The 22500-nt window shown below is 44.9% G+C and overlaps 2 protein-coding genes across 3 annotated transcripts in view; one reads left to right on the top strand and one right to left on the bottom strand.

Annotated features, from left to right (window-relative positions):
* gpr158b (G protein-coupled receptor 158b) overlaps window positions 1–14733 on the top strand; it is a 24196-nt gene extending 9463 nt beyond the window's left edge. Inside the window, exons 3-12 of one of the 2 annotated variants that reach the window (XM_047812855.1) lie at window positions 396–501; window positions 3833–3935; window positions 4968–5179; window positions 5333–5401; window positions 7695–7804; window positions 8123–8361; window positions 8842–8980; window positions 10294–10399; window positions 10499–10645; window positions 11301–14733. In XM_047812855.1, coding sequence (XP_047668811.1) covers window positions 396–501; window positions 3833–3935; window positions 4968–5179; window positions 5333–5401; window positions 7695–7804; window positions 8123–8361; window positions 8842–8980; window positions 10294–10399; window positions 10499–10645; window positions 11301–13046 — 2977 coding nt within the window. In that variant the 3' untranslated portion in view covers window positions 13047–14733. Of the gene's footprint in view, window positions 1–395; window positions 502–3832; window positions 3936–4964; window positions 5180–5332; window positions 5402–7694; window positions 7805–8122; window positions 8362–8841; window positions 8981–10293; window positions 10400–10498; window positions 10646–11300 lie in introns of both variants that reach the window. The other variant, XM_047812853.1, reaches the window with a different exon arrangement.
* Window positions 14734–16394: 1661 nt separating this feature from the next.
* dvl3a (dishevelled segment polarity protein 3a) overlaps window positions 16395–22500 on the bottom strand; it is a 12021-nt gene continuing 5915 nt past the window's right edge. The window contains exons 5-15 of the mRNA XM_027153695.2: window positions 20083–20227; window positions 19490–19583; window positions 19330–19399; window positions 18975–19114; window positions 18805–18881; window positions 18660–18724; window positions 18421–18570; window positions 17908–18039; window positions 17658–17825; window positions 17352–17537; window positions 16395–17236 (exon numbers count right to left, since the gene is read on the bottom strand). Of these exons, the coding sequence (XP_027009496.1) occupies window positions 16971–17236; window positions 17352–17537; window positions 17658–17825; window positions 17908–18039; window positions 18421–18570; window positions 18660–18724; window positions 18805–18881; window positions 18975–19114; window positions 19330–19399; window positions 19490–19583; window positions 20083–20227 (1493 nt within the window). The 3' untranslated portion in view covers window positions 16395–16970. The remainder of the gene's footprint in view (window positions 17237–17351; window positions 17538–17657; window positions 17826–17907; window positions 18040–18420; window positions 18571–18659; window positions 18725–18804; window positions 18882–18974; window positions 19115–19329; window positions 19400–19489; window positions 19584–20082; window positions 20228–22500) is intronic.

Below are 22500 nucleotides of genomic sequence, written 5' to 3'. Positions count from 1 at the left end.
CCAGCAGCACTCGAGGATGAGGGACATGCTCACTCTCCTCCACTGCAGTTATTAGGTTCTCTGTGTTCTCTGCTCGTTCTCCACACCTCCTACACATCTCACCCCTTCAAGCAGTGTGGCGGATAAAAATAAAGCTGTTTTCAGGGGAAGTAGGGAAAGAATCAGAAAGGCTTTCTCTTCCAGACAACAGGAGCAGCACATGAGGCGTATTCACACGTACCGTATGTGAAAGAGAAGAACTCCATAAACCCTTCAGTCGCTTCAGTTCAGTTCAGATGTGTTTAAATAAAGTGTTTTACTTTAAAGTTATCTTCATTATTGCACTGTGTGTGTGTGTGTGTGTGTGTGTGTGTGTGTGTGTGTGTGTGTGTGTGTGTGTGTGTGTGTGTATCTAGGGGTGTGGTAAGGGTTGACGTCAGTCTGCAAGATGTGGACATTGATCAGTGCTCCAGCTCTGGCTGGTTCTCCGGGACTCACCGCTGCAATCTGACCAGCATGGAGGTGAGTTCACCAATCAGTCATCGGTTAATTCTGTAAACTAGAACAATGGAAAATACTCAGTAGTGCAAAGCAGACTAGGAAAAATTGGACGAAAGATTAGAGCGCCACCTAGTGGACAGTAAAATCAGACATTTTAGCAGCAGTTCGCGAATTAATTCAGCAGACGTCAGAAAAGTTCTTCATATGAAACTCTGACACTGGAGACTCCTTCCATGAATACTAACCCAACATTAAAGCTTGATATTGTATAGCAGTTATAAGCATAATGACCTACAAATGATGTTATATATTGTTGCCGTAGCAACTGAGCGAAGTTTGAGTCCTGATCAGCCGGAGCGCTCCTGTGACGGACACAGAGGGAGAAGCAATTTGAGTATGTTAATCAGTATGCAAATATGCAAATGAGCGCTCTATCCAGTCTCTTAATTCTCCTAACTGTGTGTGTGTGTGTGTGTGTGTGTGTGTGTGTGTGTGTGTGTGTGTGTGTGTGTGTGAATGAATCACAGTACACAGCTCAAACAGAAGCAGATCTTCCTCCAGGCTGTTCAGGAGCTCATTAGGTTTATTTGGATTTCAGATGAGTTGAAATTCATTCTTTTCTGCCCGAACATGTCTCTGACGGCGCTAATTAGCCTCCACGCTGCTTGCGTGCTGCCGAGAGATCGCATTATTTCTGGATCTCTCGTTTAAGTCGTCAGTCAGTAAGAGGTTGGCATGAGGGAACACAAAGAGCTGCCATGGTTCATTAAGCGAGTGTGAAGAGGACCGGGAGCTGATTCAGTGTGTGTTCACATTTTAGCTTTAATCTGCCATAATAATCAGATGTCATTCATGTAGCTGTTAGGTTTAGTTTTTATTGCACTTAAAATGTCGACAAACTCTGTTACAAACACAGTGTTTAGTTTAGTCCCTGTCTCTCACCCTCATCACTAGTAGGTGTTTATTACGTGTTCACCTGTCCTGTGTCCTGTCAGTCTCTCTCCCTCTGTTTCTGTCCCTCTGTTTCCCTCCCTCTATTTCTGTCTCTCTGTCACCCTCCCTCTATCTCTGTCTCATGTTCTCTGTCTCCATCCCTCTATCTCTGTCCCTCTATCCCTGTCTCTCTGTCTCCCTCCCTCTATTTCTGTCCCTCTGTCTCCCTCCCCCTATCTCTGTCTCTTGTTCTTTGTCTCCATCCCTTTATTTCTGTCCCTCTATTCAGTTCCTTTGTCTTCCTCCGTCTATCCCTGTCCATCTGTCTCCATCCCTCTATCTCTGTCCCTCTATCCCTGTCACTCTGTCTCCCTCCCTCTATTTCTGTTCCTCTGTCTCCCTCCCCCTATCTCTGTATCATGTTCTCGGTCTCCATCCCTTTATCTCTGTCCCTCTATTCCAGTTCCTTTGTCTTCCTCCGTCTATCCCTGTCCATCTGTCTCCATCCCTCTATTTTTGTTCCTCTAACTCTGTCTCCATCTCTCTATCCCTGTCCATCTATCTACATCCCTCTATATTTGTTCCTCTGTCTCCCTCCCTCTGTCTCCATCCCACTATCCCTGTCCATCTATTTCTGTCCCTCTGTCTGTCTCCCTCCCTCTATCCCTCCCTCCCTCTATCTCTGTCCTCCTTTGCTCCTCACTATGACGTCTCAGTCACTAGACCTTGTGTGATTCTCCTTCTGATTGTTATTGTCTTGTTTTGTTGTTGCTCTTTTTTTCTCTTTATTAAATTCAGGCTAAAACATTCACACAGATTTTTGGACTCATAATAAGTTTTTAATATTTACTAATAAATACTTAACAATTAGTTATAATACTGTAGTTTCTTTCCAGTTTTCCTAAACACAAGTCTTTTCTTTTTAAATGGGGCAAAAGATCTGTCCCTCTATACTGTCTGTCTGTCTTGTCCATTTGTCCTGTCTGTCTGTCTGTCTGTCCCATTTGTCTATCACATCTTTCTTTCCACTCTATCCATCTTTCTCTGTCTTTCTCTCAGGTTGAAATTTGCTATAAATACTGAAATATTAATTGGTTTTTAAGTGAAATAGCACTTCTCATTTCTGTGCATCTGTTCACTTCTGTCCTGTCTTTCTTTCCAAACTGTCTGTCTGTCTGTCTGTCTGTATATATATTATTTCTGTCTTTCCATCTGTTAGCTCATATATTCCTGACACTAGAGTGTCACAGCTGTTTAATCAGTTTGCTGCAGTTTACTTCTCTCTCTCCCCCCCTCCCTATATCTCTCTTTCTGTCTCTCCCCCTCTCTTCCCTCTCTTCCCTCTCTCTCTCTCTCTCTCTCTCTCTCTCTCTCTCCCTCTCCCTCTCTCTCTCCCTCTCTCTCGATATAATCAGTAACCGCTCAGCCTCATTGTTTCAATATCGCAGGTGCATGAAACTAATGGCACCCTCAGTGTGCAGCTTTACAGTAAAGCTAAGATATTAGTCAGTGACAATCAGCCCAATCTGCAATAATCATATTTAATAAATATCTATGTGCAGTGATGATAACTGGAGGCTTATAAAAGAGGTTTTGAGAAGGAGATAAACCATCCAACATGGCCGCAGGGAGGAGTGTCAGCGAGTGTCAGCGTGCAAATAATCATTCAGTCCTAATCAGAGCCTTGGCCCTGTGTTAATTAAAATCCACTCGAGTGGCCTTCGTGTGCTGCTGAGGGATCTCACTGGGTGGGAAGACAGGTGTGTGTGTGTGTGTGTGTGTGTGTGTGTGTGTGTGTGTGTGTGTGTGTGTGTGTGTGTGTGTGTGTGTGTGTGTGTGTGTGTGTGTGTGTGTGTGAGAGAGAGAGAAACCTACCGTTTACAATCCCCCCAGCCTCAGCACTCGAACACGAGCTGCTGCTTATTATTCCCACCTTCCATCTGGAGCTGTGAGGTTAAAACTCTTCCTGAAAACCAATAAATTCTGCTGTTAATTCATGAGAGAGAGAGAGAGAGAGAGAGAGAGAGAGAGAGAGAGAGTGGAGAGAGACATTTTGCTCATGTGAAAACGACAAAGAGGCGTTTTTTTAACCTGGAGGAGAAACGATCCAACATGCTCTCGGTGTCCGGGTGCAATGCTGGAATCTGATTGGTTAGAAGGTGTCGATTAATTTTCAGATCAAATCGCCTTAATATGCTATCGTTTCTATAGCAACGGTTCTTTCACCGGGCCGGTGAAAGACCAGAGCAATAAAGGTTTGTGTGTCGGTGCTTTTTAACAGTCAGAGGTGAAGGAATGTGATGTTTTTCTCACATCTTAATTTCCTGTAAGATTAATGATATGAGGCTGGATCAGAGTATATCATCCTCTCTCTCTCTCTCTCTCTCTCTCTCTCTCTCTCTCTCTCTCTCTCTCTCAGTGTAAAGCGATTCCAGGCCATGGCTTCGTGTTGGACAAGTACAAGTGCCAGTGCAGGAGGGGGTTTTACCAACACAGCCGAGTGGCACTCAACGGCTTCTCCAGTCAGTATCATGTCCTGATCCACACTCTGTTCACTTTACAGCACACTTTATCCTGCTGTCCCACATGTCGTCATGTCGTCATATCTCATGTGCACAGAATAAAAAGTCTATAGCGTGTGTCGCTGTGTGTACAGGGAGGTGATATATAATACTATACTGAACAGGAGTGTGTGTGTGTGTGTGGGGATGGGTCGGTGGGTGGGTGTGGGGGGGTGAACGGGGTGGGGGGGGTATTGGTGGTGGGGCGGTTTTGTGTGTGTGTGTGTGTGGTTGAATGGGGGTGTGTGTTTGTGTGTGTGTATGTGTGTATATGTGTGTGTGTGTGTATGTATATATATGTGTGTATGTGTGTGTGTGTGTGTGTATGTGGACCAATAAAGACGTTTTTTTTTTGTTTTTTTTTAAAACGTGTATTTTTCTTCTGCTATGAACAAAAAAGACATTTTTTTTAATCTGCTTTTTGAAAAAAAAAAAAACACCAACACAGCCACACGGTGAATTCTAGTTGCTATGGGCAACATCCTGCTCACTTTTCTCATCCTCTCACTCACTCACCACACACACACACACACACACACACACACACACACCCCTAAAAATAGGTGATGAGTCACTAATGACACGAGTCTGTGCTGTTAGTTAATGAAATGATAACTGTGCAGTAAAAGCGATGAGGGATCGACATCAAAGAGAAATTACAGCTTCATCTGGACATAACTCAGAGTAAAGGTGGAAATGTAGTGAATAGGGAATGCGGTGTGTGATTTGGGATGCGTCAAACGATTCCTTGGACGTGTCCCAGGGTTTGCTATCCGTGCTAATACAGTTAGCTAGCTTTGATGAACTAATCTGATGATTCAGCGAGCACTAAGTCCCCCTGATTGGAGCTTGTGTTTAATTGGCTGGCTTTAGAAGTTCAGTGTAGCTACTGGAGTTGTGGCCACGCTATGAATCACACAACGACATGTCGACCTGCTTTATGTCTCTTGTTGTAATGAGAGATAACTAAAAGTGTCTGTGGTGTGTCAGAAGCGCAGGGGGATGGTTATGCCGGGGCAGAACCCACAGACGTGTCGGCTCGCTGTCTGCCCTGTCAGGACGGCTGCGTCTTCTGTCGGGACGATACGCCGTGTCTGGCTCAGGAAGACGGCGTCCTCCGTCTCGCCGTCATCTCCTTCCAGAGCCTGTGCGTGCTGCTTGACTGCGTCTGCATGACCGTGGTGTACCGCTTCCGCCGCAACAAGGTAGACGATCACCTGAAGAAATTCTACATACCCTAGATTGAGCACAACATATTTCCTATTAAAGACACTTTATAACGCACTCATAAGCACTGAACATGTGACACTGACTGTCCGTGAGGCTGTGAATTTCTCTCCCTTTCTGTTTTTCTTCAGAGAATCAAATCATCTGGATTTCTTCTCCTGGAGGCGATCCTGTCAGGTTCCACGCTCCTCTACCTTCCTGTAAGTCCAAACATCTCGGAGCTTCTCGATCCAATGCAGCTCGACTAATCATGACGATACATCGGCGCCGTTGTTTCTCAGACGTTAACCAGATTAATATCTGATCGAAAGCTGGAATAATTCAGTCGTATCGTTGGTGGTTTACGGCATCAGAAAATGAACAGATGGCTACATCACCTTCATTGTGACCATGTCTCAGGAACTACGGTTCTATTTAAATATCTGTTACCAAAATACAAACTCTAATATGATCTCTCTGTCTTTCTCTGTGCATTGTGGAAATATAGACTTTCAGATTTTTACAAGCCTCTTTTTCTCGCATGTTATGTAACAGCATTCATTTTTTTTCTCCTCAGTCGTTAAAATGCACCACAGTTTTCTGTTCCTCCTCTCTTTCTCTCTCTCTCTCTCTCTCTCTCTCTCTCTCTCTCTCCATGGAGAAGCTTTAACCCTCTCCATCTGTCCTCTTCCAGCACAGACACAAAGAAAGACAGAACAGTCCTGCACGAAACATTCACATGTCCCGAGTTTCATGATTCACACGTGTCTCTGGGCAAAAAAAAAACCCTCAGGATTCAAGTTTGATTTGATCACAAACATCACCACTAACATACTAGCTTTATTTAAATATTATATATAGATATAGATTAGCAAATTCTTCACTGAGCTCACTTTAACCAGATGTAATAGCTAGGTTAGCTTAAGAACTAGTCTGTGATTGGCTGATCGACTTTAATGAAGGCTCCACCCATTTTGATCCAGGATATGTTTAGAAACGCCTCACGTTTCCTCCCGTCCCGATGACACTTACGTATCGTGTCAGAGCTCTAAATGACGATCTACATGAAGACTAGCGTAGCATCTAGCATGTTGAACATTAACTTGGTATTCCCAATAAAATGGCCAGTCTGTGTATAGTCAGGATGCTTCTAGGTCAAGACTCAGAGATACTAGTATATGCACATAATCTAAAATACATTCGACTGTGTGTATGTGTGTGTGTGTGTGTGTGTGTGTGTGTGTGTGTGAGATTCCCTCCTGTACGCTGCCGTGTTTTTTCCGCATACATTTTTTACCCATCCATCAAGCTTTAACGTAGTGTGTTTAAAAATAAATCCTCTTAATAATTAACCACACGAGGGGGAAAAGGCCACTTCCTTTCCTCTGATCTGACGATGCAAAGTTTTTAGACGGTTTCTCAGGAGGCAGCAACCTCAGCAAAGCACAAAGACAAACTGGATTCGCTGCACAAGTAAAAACTTAGCGGGCAGCCATTTATGCTGTGGACCAGTTGGGGGGGGGGGGGTTCGGTGCCTTGCTCAAGGGCACCTGAGTCGTGGTATTGTCGGCCCGAGACTCGAACCCACAACCTTAGGGTTAGGAGTCAGACTCTCTAACCATTAGTTCACGACTTCCCCTGTTTACCGTTTGGTTTGTCTAGCTTGTATATTCTTCGGTACAACTAGCTGTTTTGTTGATCCTTTTTGTGATTGTTTTGTACGTTATTGTATGAAATCAGCCTTCCTGGGAAAAGAAAAAAACCTAATTAAAGACCCAGGATGAAAATGTGGGTGTAGCGTAACTTCAGCGTGTAGCTCTGATGAGAATGAGATGAGTTTCTCTCGTCATTATCATTAGCGATTCGGATGCGTTTTCTCTAACCGTTGTCTTTTTGTTTAAGTCAGGACTCGCCGTGTGATTTCCTCTGAATGCGGCGTCCTGCAGGCTACACATCCAGACAGCGGGACGTGGATCAGACAGATGTTTCTGCTTCACAGATTTGTCTCTCACCAGAATACGTTACGCTATAGACATTTTTCTACAACTGGCCAATTAAACGTTTAAGTTAGAAATAAAATACTGGATGCAACACAAAATACGGGGTCACGGTGGCTTAGTGGTTAGCACGTTCGCCTCACACCTCCAGGTTTGGGGGTTCGATTCCCACCTCCGCCTTGTGTGTGTGGAGTTTGCATGTTCTCCCCGTGCCTCGGGGGTTTCCTCCGGGTACTCCGGTTTCCTCCCCCGGTCCAAAGACATGCATGGTAGGTTGATTGGCATCTCTGGAAAATTGTCTGTAGTGTGTGAGTGAATGAGAGTGTGTGTGTGCCCTGCGATGGGTTGGCACTCCGTCCAGGGTGTATCCTGCCTTGATGCCCAAAGACGCCTGAGATAGGCACAGGCTCCCCGTGACCTGAGGTAGTTTGGATAAGCGGTATGAGTGAATTTCTTCTTCTTCAGGTAAACAGCAGGACGCTGAACATTCCATATTATTTTCATCTTTTTTCCTCAGGTGATGATACTTTACTTTCGACCGAACGTGCTGCACTGCATTCTGCTGAGGTGGGCTCGCCTGCTGGGTTTCGCAACGGTGTACGGAACAGTGATCCTCAAGCTCTTCCGGTACGTAAAGTTCAGAGTTCTCCCCATGAACCGGTGGAAGGTGAGAGGTGAACAAACGGTGTACACAATGGGCGTGTATGCTAAACGTAGGGTCTTAATATCTTTAACTGCATTTTTGGTAACCAAGCAAAATTTTACTAGAATGATAATGTTTTGCTAGGGTTTAGTTTAACTAGCATATCATCACAACACTATGCTTAACAGCTGACCAACTTTTTTTTCTAAATACAATCTAGCATCAACCTTTTGTTATGAAAACTCAAACTTGTGCCAAATCAGACTGTTTTCACTGTAGTTCACCATTTTCCTTGTGCCCAGGGTGTTGAAGGTTTTCTTGTCCCGTACGGCCCAGCGGATTCCCTACATGACCAGCTGCCGTGTCCTGCGTTTGCTGGGTGCCATTTTGCTTGTTGTGCTTTGGTTCCTGGTGGCCTGGACCTCGGTCGTGTGTCAGAGCCACGATGCCCATCACGGGCTTGTCGAAGAGGGTGTGACACTCGAGGGTCTTCAGTTCAGCATGTGCAAGCTCGACCGCTGGGATTACATGATGGCTGTTGGTAAGTTCTACTGGTGTGGCTATGTTAGTATTTGTCCAATTCAGTTATAAATTTACTGCAACTTCCTAGTTCGTATCTCCCGTTAAAGCTCAGAAAGGAGAAGTGTAGGTAGATAATACGGTTAGCATGTGTGTTGATGCTAACAGGAAGCATGTAAATCAAACAATCGATGTTCACACAGATCAGTGCATCATTTCATTTTTGTTTTTAAATATATTTGAAGTACATTTTTATTAAAAGTACGTCATGGGCTGTAGGCTATTAGCATTAAAAAAACACACACATGATAGGCCACACCCACAAGCGCCAACAATACCAATAGATACACATGAGCGACTTTTCACTGCTGAAGTCCAGCAAACTTTTACATTTTTCTATGTAGTAAAAATAACTGTTATCACAAGGGTATTATGTGGCTGGTTGGGAAACTGTTCTCCAAATGTGTGAACATTCCGAGTCCTGTATTGTGCCTCTCTGTAGCCGAGCTTCTCTTTCTGCTGTGGGGAGTCTACCTGTGCTACGCTGTTCGCACCGTCCCCTCCGCCTTTCATGAGCCACGCTACATGGCAGTCGCCATCTATAACGAACTCCTCGTCTCGGCCATATTTCACATCATCAGGTGGGTTTGTGTGCGCAGCCTGTTAGAGGTTCACTCAAGACTATGAACCTTAACTTAGTCATAAATGAAAGCATCAGAATAAGTTCTGCTTAGCTTGGGATGAGTTTAAGATAACACTATATCTCTCCATAGCCCTAGGATATATGTTTGATGGGTTTGTTGGTAAGATGATGTAGCTTTTTTCAACCCAACGTAATTTTAAAAAAATCCACAATCCCAAAAAAAATGTGGCTTCTATGAGAAAATCATGTTGTTTGTTTTTCCTTTCAAGCCCAGAATTAGTTCTGCATACACTAGATTATTAATAGCCTTTGATTATTCAGTAGCTCCCATCAAAAAGGAGTAATGACAACAACAAGGGCCTTAATAACCAAAATCAAATGAGAACAGTGTGTTAGTAGGCAACTGCTCACAAAGCACCACTTTAGTCTTACATCAGCAGAAGTTTGCCGCTTCTCGATCCGAGGAAGATGAAGGGAACTTCAATCGGCTAAATCACAAGTGCAAGCACAGATGAGCAGGTTGAATTATGTCTCCTCCAGACAGCTTGTGCATCAATCTGCCAAGGCTTAAAATAAACCTGGGGTCTCGCTGTAAATCTGAATCGTCCAGTTTTGATAGAAAGTAGTGTCTGTTCAGCTCAAGCTGTCAAGAGACAATCAAAAAAGATACACACTACTCCGTCTACAGACTCTCTGGTGTAATAAGCAGCCTTTCCTTACTAGGGGCAGACAAATAGGTTACCACAAAGACATGTGGACCAAGAACAATTGCTTCTTGTGGTGTGAATTGTTTTTTTGGCAGCATTCACAGCGTAACTGCAAGCCCTGCTGGTGCTCAGTGATAAGCTTAGTGTTCTTCAGCTTTCAACTTAAAAACAGGCTCTGAATGACTAATGCACTAATGAGGCAGAATCTCATTATTCAGGTCCATGGCAGACTTGCAGCCTCCTCCATAGCATAGCACCGTGGCCAGTATTCCGATCCCTGCTGAGACAGATTCCTTAAAGAGCCATCATTTACTGCTCCTTTGTGGTCTTCTTTAATTGATTGTTCATAAATAGCATATTTTATTTAGTGGTTTCATATTATGGAAGGGATTAAATGGTAGGCAACACAAGCTCTGTGGACAAAATATTACTCTCGTGCATATCTAAGCAGATTCTGAAACTGATGGTGCTGATGGTGTTGTGTGTGACGCCTCAAACATCTTTTGGATTTTTTCCTAATTTTGTCTTGGCCAATTGCACCAAAGTATTAGGAGTAAAATGACACATACAGCTAACTTCTCCAATCCATTGGTCTTCTCCAAAGGTTCACCCTGGCTCCTGGACTCCACCCTGACTGGATGTTGATGTTATGTTTTGTTCATACACATTTGACGGTGACAGTGACTCTGGGATTGCTGCTCGTCCCAAAGGTGTTTCCTTTTTTACACATTACACTTTTCTCTCACTAATATTTCTATGCAATTTATATGTTATAATGTTCAAACTAAACCTTGCTTATTTTGCTGCAGTTTGTGTTCACCGGTACTCACAGGCAGGACGACATCGCCACTGAAGCCTACGAGGACGAGCTGGATATGGGCCGATCCGGCTCCTACTTAAACAGCAGCATAACTTCAGCCTGGAGTGAGCACAGTTTGGACCCTGAAGACATAAGGGTAAGCTTACTATTTTCAAAGCTGTATTTAAAAGAAACTAGATCATAATGCTGAAAATAGTTAAAATTGGTGCAAGGTGGTAGGGTGGTAGGGTTTGGTAGAGTTTGGTAGAGTGGCAGGGTTTGGTAGAGTGGCAGGGTTTAGTAGGGTGGTAGGGTTTGGTAGGGTGGGGTATAACTAATATTTAAAAGCAAGCAATGGATCCAAATTCTTCTAATACCTGGGGCACTTGTTGTAAAACAAGGTAATTAAAAAAACAGCCATTAGCTGAACATTCTGCTCTGGCAGCACTCCATGTTAGGTTTGAGATACTGAGTGTAATGTGTCATGGTTCTTAAAGCTACAGACACCATGTTTTGAAACAGATGTTTAAATCAGTTTGATAGCCAATAGGATAGTCGGTATATATGTGCTTCTCAATACCATTGTCAATCTAATCTCAGACTTACTCAAAGCATGAGCATTAATTTGTTTTGTATCAACTTGTTTTTAACAGAGTGATATTTTCAAGGGTAAAAATAAAAAGTCGAATGGCTTTGTTTGGTTTAATGCAAGCCTTAGCACTCAAACAGAAAGAAATGTTAAAGCGGGGATTAAACCTGACGTGATATTGCTCTGTAATGAGTTATTAACTTCCTGGTTTATTTTCTGCTAGGAGGAGCTAAAGAAGCTCTATGGCCAACTAGAGGTCTATAAGCAAAAAAAGATGATGGCGAATAACCCTCATCTCCAGAAAAAACGCAACTCCAAAAAAGGCATCGGACGTTCGCTTATGCGTCGCATCACAGAAATACCTGAAACGGTGAGCCGACAGTACAGTCGGGAAGACAGGGATGGAAGTGAACATGGCAGCAATCGCAGTACCCTACGTAGAAACCCATTTGAATCTTCCCATGGTGGAAAATCCAGAGAGGACTCTCTAAAGAGTAAAGTGTTCTCCTTGAAACGGTCCCATAGCTATGACCATACACATGACCAGACTGGGAATGCAAATGGTGTTCCAGCTGATAAAATGGACAACTCTACAACTGAGCTATCTCTGCTGGACACCTTAATGGGGAGAAGGTCTGCAAAGAAAAATCCAGAGGCACAAAAGGTCAAACCTGCAGAATCGACAGAGTCTGTGCCACTTGTGTGCAAGTCCATCAGTGCACAAAATCTTGCAGCAGACAAGAAGCCTATGCATCTACGTTCCTCGATGATACAGAAGTCTCTGAGCGTCATAGCCAGTGCCAGAGAGAGAACCCTGGGGCTTGGAGGGAAGACCCATAGTGTTGAGGATGCAAGTAAGAAAGGCCTCAAGGCTAAAGAAACAAGGATGCTTTCAGAAGTTGAAGAATCTCCTGAATGCTTCCCAAAGATGATCATCAGCCAATCAGTAGAGTACAGCAAGACCCCAAGCAAAATGGGCATCATGAAGCAACAAGTGAGTGGAAGTCAACCTTCAATTTGCTCTGAGCCAGGGAGAAGCAAGGACCTTTATGACCTTTCCGAGGTCTGCCCCTGGGAAATGGAAGATTTGCCCAGTCTGTCAGAGGGGAAAGCTCAAAAGCATGTTTCCATCGCCCCAGATGAGACTACTACGATTCACGAGAGCATCTCTAAAAGCGGAAAGTCTCATCATAAACAAAGGATGGTCTTTCCATCTCCATCAAATCGACGTCGCTCCAAAGATAAGGGCGGTAACCGAGAGGAAGGGAGCGACAAAAATGATGGGAGGAGACCCAAAACACCACTTAACCTGTATGCCTCCAAAGCAGAGGTCTGCCCTTGGGAATTTGAGGATTCATCTGTCAAAGGAGTCGAGACCCTTGACAGGTCTAGCCGCAAGAAAAGTGCCACTCCAACAGATGGAAAGCCCAAGATTATCCTCTCAGACATCTCCAAATCCACTGGAAGCCTTCTGCAGCCTCCAGCCCTTATGATGGACATTTGTCCATGGGACTATGACCAATCACCATCTCCTAACCAGGACAAGACCTCAAGCCCCACACATCATTCAAAGAGAAGGGACTCGAATCCAAAAAGGAAAGGTTCTTGCTCGTCAAAAGGGAAGGGGAAGGACAGAGATGATGACAACCAAAGATCCAAAAGCAGAGAGAGGCGAAGCTCTTCCAGTAAACCTTCTGAGAAACGGCGTGTCAGCCAGACATCAGAGAGCGGCCAGTTTACTGTGATAGCATCTGGTAGAAGGAGAAGTTCGACAAAAGAGGCTGGAATCACTGACAGTAAACATGCTGAAGTATGCCCTTGGGAAACAGAACGTATGCCAGGTGTCACCACAAAGGATGGAGACATCCACACAACATCTCAAACAACTGCATCAGCCGCTAGTAAACTCAGCATGCCTGAGGTCTGCCCATGGGATTTCGAAGACAAGACATTAGAGAACCATGCATAATCAGAATCAGGTTGCCCAGTATAAATAACCCAAGACAGTGGTGGAATTTCCTTCCTACAACGTTGCAATACAATGATTTTGAAAACACTTTTAAGACAAGAGTGTTTCCACAAATACAGTATTTAGACAGTTTGAATAAAATCTTTGGTGAGAACACAGTTGAGCAATCAAACTCAGGCCTGAGTGTGTCATAGTGAAGTGCATCCTAGTAAGAAAGCGATCGAGCTCTAACGAAAAAAACACTAGATGTGATACACAAAGTGTTTATCTAGTTTATCTAGTAAACTAGTTTTTTGTTCTCCGTGCTTGGGTGATACCTGTGATATCTAAAGGTCCGTTTACATTTTTTCCGAAACTGTATTTCTGGGCAAGGAGTGAACGACTTTTACTACAATCATCTCAGCCAATGTTTAGTAGTTTTAGTAGAAATTAAATTGCAACAGAACAAAAGTCTCAAACAACTGCAACAAATTCGCTTTGATTGGTACTTGACATGCAGTCTGTGTGTGAATGCATCCTGCTCAAAACTTCAAATGTGAGTGAAACAAAAGCACCAGTTTTATGTTGTAGTGTCACACGGTGTTGTTTAAACGCTAACTCTGGTGTCAAGATGGTCTAATGAGCTGTTTTTGGAAGGATAATCAATCTGTAAATTGTTTTATATGATTTAAAATGCGGGGGGGGGGGGGCACAGTGGCTTAGTGGTTAGCACGTTCGCCTCACACCTCCAGGGTTGGGGGTTCGATTCCCACCTCCGCCTTGTGTGTGTGGAGTTTGCATGTTCTCCCCGTGCCTCGGGGGTTTCCTCCGGGTACTCCGGTTTCCTCCCCCGGTCCAAAGACATGCATGGTAGGTTGATTGGCATCTCTGGAAAATTGTCCATAGTGTGTGTGTGTGTGTGTGTGTGTGTGTGTGTGTGTGTGTGTGTGTGTGTGTGTATGTGTGAGTGAATGAGAGTGTGTGTGTGCCCTGTGAGGGGTTGGCACTCCGTCCAGGGTGTATCCTGCCTCGATGTCCGATGACGCCTGAGATAGGCACAGGCTCCACGTGACCCGAGAAGTAAGGATAAGCGGTAGAAAATGAATGAATGAATGATTTAGAATTAAATTGCCTTACAAGGAAAAGGAATCATGAAAGGCTAATAATATTTTAGCTGGTCAGTGCACAAAATATCCTTTGATCCAGTTAATCTAATAATATAGCCATTTTAACCAAAGAATATTTAACTCCTCACAGATGATGATAAATTATTAGCACACTCAGAACACACACTTGAACGTCAGATATTTCGTCAACAGGAGAGCACAAGGTAATTTGATTTTATTTTGGGACGGATTGCATGGATGAGTGGCACGGTTGCATTGTTGTTGATATCTTTCTTTTCCCCTTTACTCCCATCTGAATACTGTAGTGTTGTGATTTTGCATCAGTAATCTCCGCTGTAATAACATGTCGTCACTTGACCGGATATTTATCTCTGTATCCTATGAAATAGTGTTCCAGTGGTTTCTGCATGACCGTGAATAAACACAGTCCCTGTTTTTATTTCTTTCGATGAAAAGACGTTTCCCCGAGCGAGCTGTTCACATCCAGCCTGCAGCGTTTCTATTGTAGGTTTATATCGTGCTCGTCCGTGATGGCATGTACAGAAAATACCTCCAGCCTGCAATAAACATTTTCATGTTCAGATTTTGATTATGTGAATCATGTACCTTGAGTCTGTTCCCTTCAATTCATTCCTGGAAAATCAATCTTATCTAATAATTATTTGTTTATTGCCTCATCTGCTCTTCTTTAAATCGTTAAAATACATTTAAACATCATATATAATGATGACTATAACATCATTATATAACACCGCCCCCTCGTGGCCACACAGAGAGGTGCACGATGGAAGCGCACTGAGGAAAAACATTAAATCGTCACAATTAATAGTAAAAAAAAAATCTACAGATGAATCAAAACGTCACGGATACACGCAAATTGCACTATTTATTATTATTATTAATAAGATGATTGTTTTTCTAGTTTTGGACTTAGCTACTAGGCTAATACCTAATGCAAGTTAGCACCCACAAGTTTAACATTTAATTTCTGTATTTAACTTCTGTCCTTGTGGCTTTCTGTTTATAATTCCTCAGTGTGTGACATAATTAAGCGTGTAACCGTCTAACAAGCTGATAATTGATGAAATTCGATGCTAATCGATGCTACCTCAGCTGTTATATCCTGCTATACTTACAAAAACAAAAACGATACTTTTACAACACAAATCGCAGCTGCTGTTTGATATATAGAGCGTTTTACGGGGTTATTAACTCTAAAGCTAAATATAAAAGGTTCATTTTAAAACGAAGTAAATTCGTCTGAGGTGTCGTTAGTGAACGAATCGACTCTTTAAACCAGATCTTTGAGAGCCGCCTCAAATACGAGTCATTTTATTTCTTTATTTCTAAATATAAATGCAAAGCAGATTCACGAACCCTTTATATGAACCCTAGATTTCGAGACTTCTTTTTTAATAACGGCAATAACAACAAAAGTGCAAAGTTGTGTACAAGTTACATTAGAGCTTACAATTATTTCATGAAGTAATTAAAAAAAACGGATTCAAAGTAATTTTATTTTGTCAAGTAGACCAACAACAATAAATAGTCTAAATATCTGGTTTAGGAAATATTTTTTAAAAAATAATAATAAAAAAAATTAAAGAGCCATTAGGGAGACAAATCGACTCATTCGTGAGTCGAGTCAAATAATTAGACTCCAAGAAACAAGTATTGCTATTAAAACTAACGTAACAGTGCCGACAATGGATCCGACAACGTGTTTTACAAGCAGTGTTTAGAAAAAGCAGATGATTTGAAAGCGAATCAAAGGCGCACACAATTTTGTTAAAACAAATTTATTAGTTCTTGCCAAAAAATTTTCACCCACGCTAGTTGTAGTAGCTAATTCCCCAGATCTCTGTCAGAAACGGCTCGTCAACACACTCCGAGAACATAGTGAAGAAAACAAGCACCCTACGTTTCTTAGCCAGGCTACGAGGAAAAGGCCGAGACGCTCGTGCAGCTTCGGTAGAGCGTAACGACGGCTCTATCGCTCCGTCTGTCCTGAATACACAGACACACCGGCGTAATAAAACTATAATTATAAATAAAACCAACAACTCACAACTCTTCCCGGCTTTGCAAAAATGAACCCTCTGGAGAAGAAACGTCACTGTTTAGGCTTTTTTTTTTTAATTTAAACAAAATTTAAGAAAGAAAATAAAAATCAACAACCTTCTGCTACCACCAGGTCGAATCACGAGTAAGCGTGTGGTGATATTTATCACACTAATTCAAACACTGTGTTAATTGTGTTTCTTTATTTAAAAAAATATAAATCTCTAAATCTAATTAAAAAAACAAAACAAAAAACAATAGACTTTAAAGATCTGTTTTATTCCTTTTCACAGAGGAAGTTTTCCCATCATTCACGTTTACGATTTTGTGGGTTGTTTTTTTTTATTTTTGTATAAAAACCTACTCTGTTTTGCAAAATGTTATCACTCATATGGCTTGAAATTGACTCGACACACAAAAGACAACGGCACTCTGATAAGAAGCAAAGAGTGACTGTATTTAAAAACATCCGAAACGTGAGATCACGCGAGTCGTGTGAGCGATTATCGGCACGTGTGACTGCTACCTAGATGTAAAAGTAAAAAATTATTATAAAGTGTAACAAAAAAAAAAAAAGCTTGTATTCTACTGTTAGTTCCATTTGTTTTTATGCTAATCGGAATTTAAATAGCGATCCTAGTTTTCATGTGTTACGGTTTTTAATCTACAGTTATTTTAAAAAAATGCAGCTTATTAAAAAATAATAATAAAATAAAAGGAAAACGCGGTCGTAATGTAGTTCAGCGTCCGGCCGCGGTCACATGATGTCGACGAACAGCTCTCCGTTGGCAGTGAGGCAGGAGCGGCGTGAGCCCGAGAGTTCAGAGGGCACGTGGGCGAGGTGACGTGGCCCAGACACACCGCTGTACGAGTGAGAGTGAGAGCGGGAGCTGCGAATGCTGCCTTCGCTCGGCGCACGCTCTCTACGCAAGTCAAATTCTGGGGTGTCGGTCACATCGTTCATCCCCATCGCCGTCGTCTTTCCCTCTGTCCTGCTCCAGCTGCAGGGCAACGCGCTGCTTCCTGAGACGGAACAGAACACCATCAGGATTTATAACAAGCAACATTTTAATCCCAATCAGTGCCTTTCATTTCTTTACATCCTGCTCTACCGTAACAGTAATGGTGACAGTCTTACCCTCACTGTGATGACTGCCTGCACCCTGCTCAGAGTGATGGTGATGTGCGTCGTGCAGCGAGGGCGGATACTGATACGGGAAACTGGGCCACGGAGCCTCGGCCGGGTGAAGCAGAGGAGCGAGCGTGTCCTGATCAGACGCTCCGCTCGAACCGTCATTTTCCTGTAGGGACAAGTGTGCCATGTCTACAAGCACACACACACCCGTATTTACTATCATGCTGTCCACACACAGAGCAAACGAAGCAGAACAGGAAGTCACATGAGCGACTCTACAAACAAAACTAATCGTTCTGAAGGACTCACTGCCGGATAAATCCCCGAAGATGTAGTAGCACTGCTCTGAGAAGGTGATCTTGTTGACGGTGTGGCGGATGAAGCCGGCCTTCAGAAGATTACTGGCGAATTTCCGAGCTTCCCTTCTGTCTGTAAAACCCTCAACATGATGGAAGAGCCAGTCGACCACGTCTGAACCTGAAACACACACACACACACACACATCAGAACAGAGATCCAAAATAAAGGATGCACGCACACGCACACACACTAAATGTACCTATGAAGGCATTGGCTATAGTTATCTTCAGCCACATCCTGTCTCGAACCTCCAACCCAGAGTCAGGGCAGGCCATCGCCTTGGCAACGGTTGCCATGTCGCTATGGACTGACAGGTGGTAGTCATCAAACCCTAAGAAGATGAAAAATAAAAATTAATAAAGATTGAAAGTCTGAATTGCGATCACCATCCTGTCAAAGCAAGAAAAATGTGTCCTAAGTGAAAGCTGCTCTAATCATAAAGTGTGGATTTGTAACCATGGCAACAGTCATAAGTTTGGGCTAGGGTATAGGATTAATTACACCTCACCATCATCATCATAATCTTCATCATCACACCACTAAACAATGGTAAGAACAACAAACTACATGGATTTACAAAGAAAGGGCACAAACTTCTGAGACGTAACCATAGCAACAATGACTTAATGACCACTTCCTGATGGCTGCTTCCATTGTTTCGGTTACATTTGTTGCTTGTTACTCAGTAAACAGTTTGTTGGTGATCTCTTACTCTCAGTCTCAGGGATGGAGCTGGAGATGGAGGAACTGGTGGAGGTCACTGTGCTCATGGAGGGACTCATGCCGTAGGGAGGGTAGATCCCTGTCATGGCCGCTGTGTGAGACACCCAAGCTGCAGGGTCGATCGGACGAATGGGCTCACCTGGGGAGGAAAAAGAAAGTGTGTAGATGTGTGTATATTGTGGAGAAATGTTCTAGTGTGTGTGTGTGTGTGTGAATATAAACACTCACTTCTGGGAGTGAAGCAGTTGTTAGGGTTTGGATCCCAGCACTTGGCCACTGTCAGAGAGACAGGTCTGTAAAACACACACACACGTTTCACATCTCAGCAACCAAATCAATGTGCATAAACACACACACACACACACTCACTCACCCGGGTTTATGCACGATGTCTCTCAGCACCCGCACCGCATCGTCGTTGCACATGTTCTCAAAGTTTATATCATTCACCTGCAAAAACAAGTCATAATGGGACAACATTTAAAGATTAAAGTCCCGCCCACCACCACACCACACATGCAGGCCTAAGCTCCGCCTTCTCACCTGCAGCAGCATGTCACCAGGTTCGATCCGTCCGTCAGCCGCCACGGCTCCACCCTTCATGATGGAGCCGATGTAGATGCCGCCGTCGCCTCGCTCGTTACTTTGACCCACGATGCTGATGCCCAGAAAGTTATACTTTTCTACAATAACGTACAGAGTCACAAACTTTTGTGAAATTACACAGGGGTGTCAACTACAGTACCTCTTAAGGAAATGGGTGGAGCAGAGCGACTCTGATCTCTGTGCTGTTTAAAATACATTAAACTCCAAATTCCTGTCCATTGTGTGGGCTTTGTTTGGAGAAGTGGGAGGGGCTTGTTTGGAGAAGCGGGAGGGGTTTCCGCATGAGACTTACCCATGTTTAGCGTGACTGTGATGATGTTCAGGGACATGGTGGAGTCTGTGATGCTGCTGAAGGACGAAGACTAAACAGAGACAGAGAGAAACGAAGGGGACGATTTACATCTTTCTTTCCTGTCTTATATACAGGTGAATCATTTCCTGCTCTGTCTCACCCTCTCCATGTGATGGGGTTTGGGTTTCCTTCTACGCCGCCGGTGTCGCCTCATTATGCGTGAAGAGCCGCTCTGCTCGGTCACGCTGCTGAAACTGTCACACAAAACCAACATGACATCACTTCCTGTAAACATTAACACTGACCTCCACACAAGACCACAGGCTCTCGGGTGCTAAAACCGTCTACGTCTTAAACCGGACGACGAGTTACGGAATTACACCTAAGATCTGAAACCCTTTGGGCTTTTCAAATATATTCATTTCAATCTCAGACCTTTAAGGGATCAAGACAAGAGTCACAGCTTCATACTGAGGTAGGAAGTAAAAGATGTGAATCAGTAAATCAGGAAGAGAAGCAGAAAGTGAATCAGTAAAGCAGGAAGAGAAGCAGAAAGTGAGTCAGTAAAGCAGAAAGTGAATCAGTAAAGCAGGAAGTGAATCAGTAAAGCAGGAAGTGAATCAGTAAAGCAGAAAGTGAATCAGTAAAGCAGAAAGTGAATCAGTAAAGCAGGGAGTGAATCAGTAAAGCAGAAAGTGAATCAGGATGTGAGCAGACCAAGCTTCACGTGGAGCAGGAAGTGGAGTTTCTCACCGGCTGGTGGATCCGTCGTCGTCCGAGTCAAAGCAGCTGCTGGACTCCAGCTCACTGCTCATGAGGGAAGAGCGACTGTCACAGACGTCGTAGCCTCCGAGCTCCATCCCTCTGCCCACACGGGAATAACCGTTCATCCTCGCACCTATAGGGGGCAGCAACACACCAGTCCATTTACAACCACACACTCAGCACAGAGGTCACTAAATGTGTCTAAAAACATCCCTTCATTCATCTCGAAATCAGAACTCATTGTTCCACAAGCAGACTTCAGAGAATCAGGAGTCATTTACATAAATCACTCTTAAAGCCACAGTAACTAAAATCCTGAAATAACGCACAAATAAATGCTTTAGCAAACTCACAAAAAAAGTGCACGCTCGCTCACACACGGGCTTTAAAAGGCTCATAAAAAAAGATTTTCTGTCCAAATTCCGCACACGTTTCTGTTTAAGAGTGAACAGGAGAGGAGCAGCGCCTCACATTCCTCAGCCTGAAGTCCACAATGCATCAGTCATGTTATCTTAACTAGGGCTAACTCAATAAACAGGTGGAATGTGAAGCTCCTGCTCGAGTTAATGTGGTTAATGTACACACACACACACACACACACACCCTCTCTCACTCCCACACATACACACACACACCCTCTCTCACTCCCACACATACACACACACACCCTCTCTCACTCCCACACACACACACACACACCCACTCACTCTCTCTCACACACACACACCCACTCACTCTCTCTCACACACCCACCCACTCACACTCTCTCTCTCTCTCTCACACACACACACACACACACACACACACACACACACACACTCTCTCTCTCTCTCTCTCTCTCTCTCTCTCTCTCTCACACACACACACACACACTCTCTCTCACACACACACCCACTCTCTCTCTCTCTCTCTCACACACACACACACTCTCTCTCTCTCTCTCTCTCTCTCTCTCTCTCACACACACACACCCACTCACTCTCACACACACCCACTCACTCTCACACACACCCACACACACACACACACACCCACTCACTCACTCACTCACTCTCTCACACACACACACACACCCACACCCTCTCTCTCTCCCCCACACCCACACCCTCTCTCTCCCCCACACCCACACCCTCTCTCTCTCCCCCACACCCACACCCTCTCTCTCTCCCCCACACCCACACCCTCTCTCTCTCCCCCACACCCACACCCTCTTTCTCTCACCCACACACACTCCCTCTCACACTCACCCACTCCCTCTTTCTCTCCCCCACCCCCACACCCTCTCTCTCTCCCCCACACCCACACCCTCTTTCTCTCCCCCACACCCTCTTTCTCTCCCCCACACCCACACCCTCTTTCTCTCCCCCACACCCACACCCTCTTTCTCCCCCCACACCCACACACCCTCTCTCTCCCCCACACCCACCCTCCTCTCCCCACACCCACCCCACCCTCTCTCTCTCTCTCCCCCACACCCACCCACACCCCCTCTCTCTCCCCCACACCCACACCCTCTTTCTCTCCCCCACACCCACACCCTCTTTCTCTCCCCCACACCCACACCCTCTCCCCCACACCCTCACCCCCCCCCCCACCCCCCACACCCACACCCTCTCCCCCACACCCACACCCCCACACCCACACCCTCTCTCTCTCCCCCACACCCACACCCTCTCTCTCTCCCCCCACACCCACACCCTCTCACCCACACCCTCTCTCTCTCCCCCACACCCACGCCCACACCCTCTCTCTCCCCCACACCCACGCCCACACCCTCTCTCTCCCCCACACCCACGCCCACACCCTCTCTCTCTCTGCCCTCTCCTCTCCTCGCCCACACCCTCTCTCTCTCTCGCCCACACCCTCTCTCTCTCTCTCGCCCCCACGCTCTCTCGCCCACACCCTCTCACGCCCACACCCTCTCTCGCCCACACCCGCTCTCGCCCACACCCTCTCTCGCCCACACCCTCTCTCGCCCACACCCTCTCTCGCCCACACCCTCTCTCTCTCTCTCTCGCCCACACCCTCTCTCTCTCTCTCGCCCACACCCTCTCTCTCTCTCGCCCACACCCTCTCTCTCTCTCGCCCACACCCTCTCTCACACCCACACGCTCTCTCACACCCACACGCTCTCTCACACCCACACGCTCGCTCACACCCACACGCTCGCTCACACCCACACGCTCGCTCACACCCACACGCTCGCTCACACCCACACGCTCGCTCACACCCACACGCTCTCTCACACCCACACGCTCTCTCACACCCACACGCTCGCTCACACCCACACGCTCTCTCACACCCACACGCTCTCTCACACCCACACGCTCTCTCACACCCACACGCTCTCTCACACCCACACGCTCTCTCACACCCACACGCTCTCTCACACCCACACGCTCTTAG

The sequence above is a fragment of the Tachysurus fulvidraco genome, chromosome 1 (assembly GCF_022655615.1).
Source record: "Tachysurus fulvidraco isolate hzauxx_2018 chromosome 1, HZAU_PFXX_2.0, whole genome shotgun sequence".
In the NCBI taxonomy this organism is placed as follows: domain Eukaryota; kingdom Metazoa; phylum Chordata; class Actinopteri; order Siluriformes; family Bagridae; genus Tachysurus; species Tachysurus fulvidraco.
This window is presented reverse-complemented; position numbering and strand designations above follow the sequence as displayed.